This window comes from Drosophila grimshawi, unplaced genomic scaffold (genome assembly GCF_018153295.1).
Source record: "Drosophila grimshawi isolate 15287-2541.00 unplaced genomic scaffold, ASM1815329v1 contig_70, whole genome shotgun sequence".
Lineage (NCBI taxonomy): Eukaryota > Metazoa > Arthropoda > Insecta > Diptera > Drosophilidae > Drosophila > Drosophila grimshawi.
In genome coordinates this window covers 4,503-7,798 of record NW_025063529.1, presented here as the reverse complement: position 1 = coordinate 7,798, position 3,296 = coordinate 4,503, and the positions used below count along the sequence as shown (strand labels likewise).

Genomic DNA, 3,296 nt, shown 5'->3' with positions numbered 1-3,296 from the left:
ATGCCGTGGGAGAAACCAAGAACTCGAGGACAAGCCCCATTTTCACGATCCTTGCACGGTTCGACAATGATTGCAATTAAAATGTATGTTTACCACTGGTGATAAATGACTCGAAGGCGACAACAGAACGTGAATGGAAATGCTCAAATACGCTCGCCGTACTTGATTTGGGTATTTACTATACTGTATATTTATATATATACATTGTATATTATAATAAGCTTTTTGTGTAGATATGATGACGTGGGAGAATGTCACCCTGCACCATCGAGGAGAATGTGCCCAGAGCACGAGCCGGGCACTGTGCCATTGGCATTCAGAGTCGTCTATGTTTGGTCGGAGCGAGATGGTTATCGCAAAGCTTGGAACAACCAGGTTAGGGTGAGATGATCTACACTTATAACTGATTTTAATAATATGTATATATAAGTATAATAAATATATATATAAATAAGTATATTTTATTTATATAACTATAAGCCAAGGTGTGCAGATTGCCGTCTGGGCACAACTGCTTAGCGATATTATTTAAAATTAATTAAATGATCAATAAAAATTGTAGTTTATTTTTATTAAGTGTATCGATATATACTTAAAATGTATTAGAAATTAGTTCATTCAAGTTATATTTTTATTTTTTCATGAAAACATCGAGAGGCAAATTAAATGAATAAAAATAATTAGTTATTGGTTAACTTATTGTTTTATCGTTGATATCTTTATATAAACAATTTATTTAAGTTATATTTTTATTGAATATTTTATTTTATTATAACAATTAATATATAATCAAAAAAATATTCTTTTGCTATTAATTATTAATGCTTAATTAAAGTTTGGTTTTAAATGTGCATATTATCCATTCCAGCTATATTTTTATTTTATAATAGATTTATATTTAAACAAAAATATTGTTCTTCCCTCGCTAGCCAAAATGAGTTGCGCTTATCGATATATAGATCGATGATCCAGTTCGGCTCCCTGCACTATCGTCACACTACAATCGATAATTGAAAACACGGCATATCTAGTCACGACTGCCAATCTGAGTCAGCACGCTACAATTGATAATTTCAATTGCTAATTGTCAATTTCCAATAATTAATTTAGTCACCAATCAATGGTATGTGCCCGTGTTGTAGCGCGATGTGCCAAATGGTTGTGCCGCTTATGGATTTGTTGTGGAAGGCACCCGCATGTTTGTCTTTGGCGGCATGTCGTTGTCGTTTTATTCGGCTTTTTTTTTGCGCATTGTATGTGTGCACGAATTTTGGAGTGTGTCGCATTTCCATTTATTACTGACTTACATTTCAATTTCAATAAAGTGCAATTGATAATTTGGTAAGCGAGAAGGAAAAACAACAATAATTCGCATTTTAAAAATTGTGTGATAAAATGGCACCAAAATTTTGATACCGATTTTTGATGAGCGTCGGCGTCCATTTGACGACATTGCTAGGTCAACATAAATTGTTAGCATCAACGCAGCAATCACAGTGCTCAATAATAGTTTATTCGTATTCATTTAAATTTTTAATTTTAACTTGACTAATTTTTTTTTACAGTTTTGGCAAGCAAAAAGATGAACTTGAATTGTAAACAAATATATTAAAAACGAATAATCTGCTGAATTGAAAATGGAAATGGATGCCACCTACCAAATTGATAATCCTAATAATAATATGTTGGCCAATAATCAACTTGGTTTTCGTTGGAAACGCATTTTAAATCCAACGCGGCCGCAGCCGCGTCCCCGCCACGGTCATCGTGCCATAAATATCAAGGAATTAATGGTCGTTTTTGTTGGCGGCAACGAGGGAATTGCCGATGAATTTCATGTTTATAATACAGGTATTTATTTAGATATGTGATTTTAAATGAGTTTTTTTTTTTATTTTGAGTGCGTTGATTGTATGTCATGCAAAGCAGGGGACATGATATACTTTGCCACTAACGGTAGTTGAGAATATCGTTGTAGTGTGTTTCGTGCTATGCTATGAAGCTGCACTGTCCCTGCACAATTTGGTGTCGATGTTCATGGAGCTGCACTATAGTCACACTACAATTGATAATTTCAATTGCTAATTGTCAATTTCCAATTATTAATTTAGTCACCAATCAATGGTATGTGCCCGTGCTGAAGGGCGATGTGCTTATGGATTTGTTGTGGAAGGCACCCGCATGTTTGTCTTTAGCTTATCCAAATGAACTTTACGAGTTGCAAGCAACCAAATGGGAATGTCGCAAAATGTACCCTGAGACGCCGGATAACGGTGTCACACCCTGCCCACGGTTGGGGCACAGCTTCACGATGGTCGGCGAGAAAATATTCCTGTTTGGCGGACTGAGCAATGAATCGGATGATCCCAAAAAATAATATTCCCAAGTAGGTGTCAATTATTAATTAATATTAGTAGTTGTAAATAAGTTGCCTTTTTTCTACTTTGGTTTCTTTGCAATAATAATAATTAATTATAAAAAATCTTAAATACAAAAAAAAAAAAAAATTCATAATTACGTTGGTTAACTTTAATTTTCGACATAGCAAAATCGCAAATAAAAAATATATTTAATTCAAAATCAAATTTAATATTTTTAAATTTAAATGAATGAAATTTTTACTAACACTTTTGAGAAGTCAAAAACTAGAATTTAAAGCAAAAATATATATAAAATGAGAGTAAGCAATTTCTCAGGTAAATATTCGATATTAATAGTGTTCATTTTTAAAATTTAAATTACTTTTAGATATCTGAATGATTTGTATATATTGGATACGCGAGGCGTGCACAGTCACAATGGCAAAATCCGCCTCCCCGGGAATCGCACACGGGTATTTCGTTTACGAGCAAAGATCCGGGCAAATTGAGCCTACTCGTCTACTCCGGAATGAGTGATTGTATTACGAATACGGGTATTTCTGTATTACGAATTATATATATATTAATTATTATAATTGTTTTCCATTTGGTTTTTTTTTTTACAGATTCCATGCCGTGGGAGAAACCAAGAACTCGAGGACAAGCCCCACTTTCACGATCCTTGCACGGTTCGACAATGATTGCAATTAAAATGTATGTTTACCACTGGTGATAAATGACTCGAAGGCGACAACAGAACGTGAATGGAAATGCTCAAATACGCTCGCCGTACTTGATTTGGGTATTTACTATACTGTATATATATATATATATACATTGTATATTATAATAAGCTTTTTGTGTAGATATGATGACGTGGGAGAATGTCACCCTGCACCATCGAAGAGAATGTGCCCAGAGCACGAGCCGGGCACT

The 3,296-nt window shown here is 34.1% G+C and overlaps 1 protein-coding gene across 1 annotated transcript; it reads left to right on the top strand.

The window, feature by feature from the left end:
• The first annotated feature begins 1,042 nt into the window (after nt 1-1,042).
• On the top strand, nt 1,043-2,507 carry LOC122322772 (host cell factor-like). The gene is made up of 3 exons (XM_043215789.1): nt 1,043-1,341; nt 1,566-1,851; nt 2,112-2,507. Exons 2-3 carry the CDS (start codon nt 1,638-1,640, stop codon nt 2,375-2,377), a joined length of 480 nt encoding a protein of 159 aa, XP_043071724.1. The 5' UTR covers nt 1,043-1,341; nt 1,566-1,637; the 3' UTR covers nt 2,378-2,507.
• The last annotated feature ends 789 nt before the right edge of the window (nt 2,508-3,296 follow it).

What these genes read in the sequence shown, in the direction of transcription:
- LOC122322772 (XM_043215789.1), top strand. Translation starts at nt 1,638, where the DNA reads ATGGAAATGGATGCCACCTACCAAATTGATAATCCTAATAATAATATG. An exon ending in ATTTCATGTTTATAATACAG is followed by an intron (nt 1,852 to 2,111) that starts GTATTTATTTAG and finishes TTATTAATTTAG; the next exon opens with TCACCAATCAATGGTATGTG.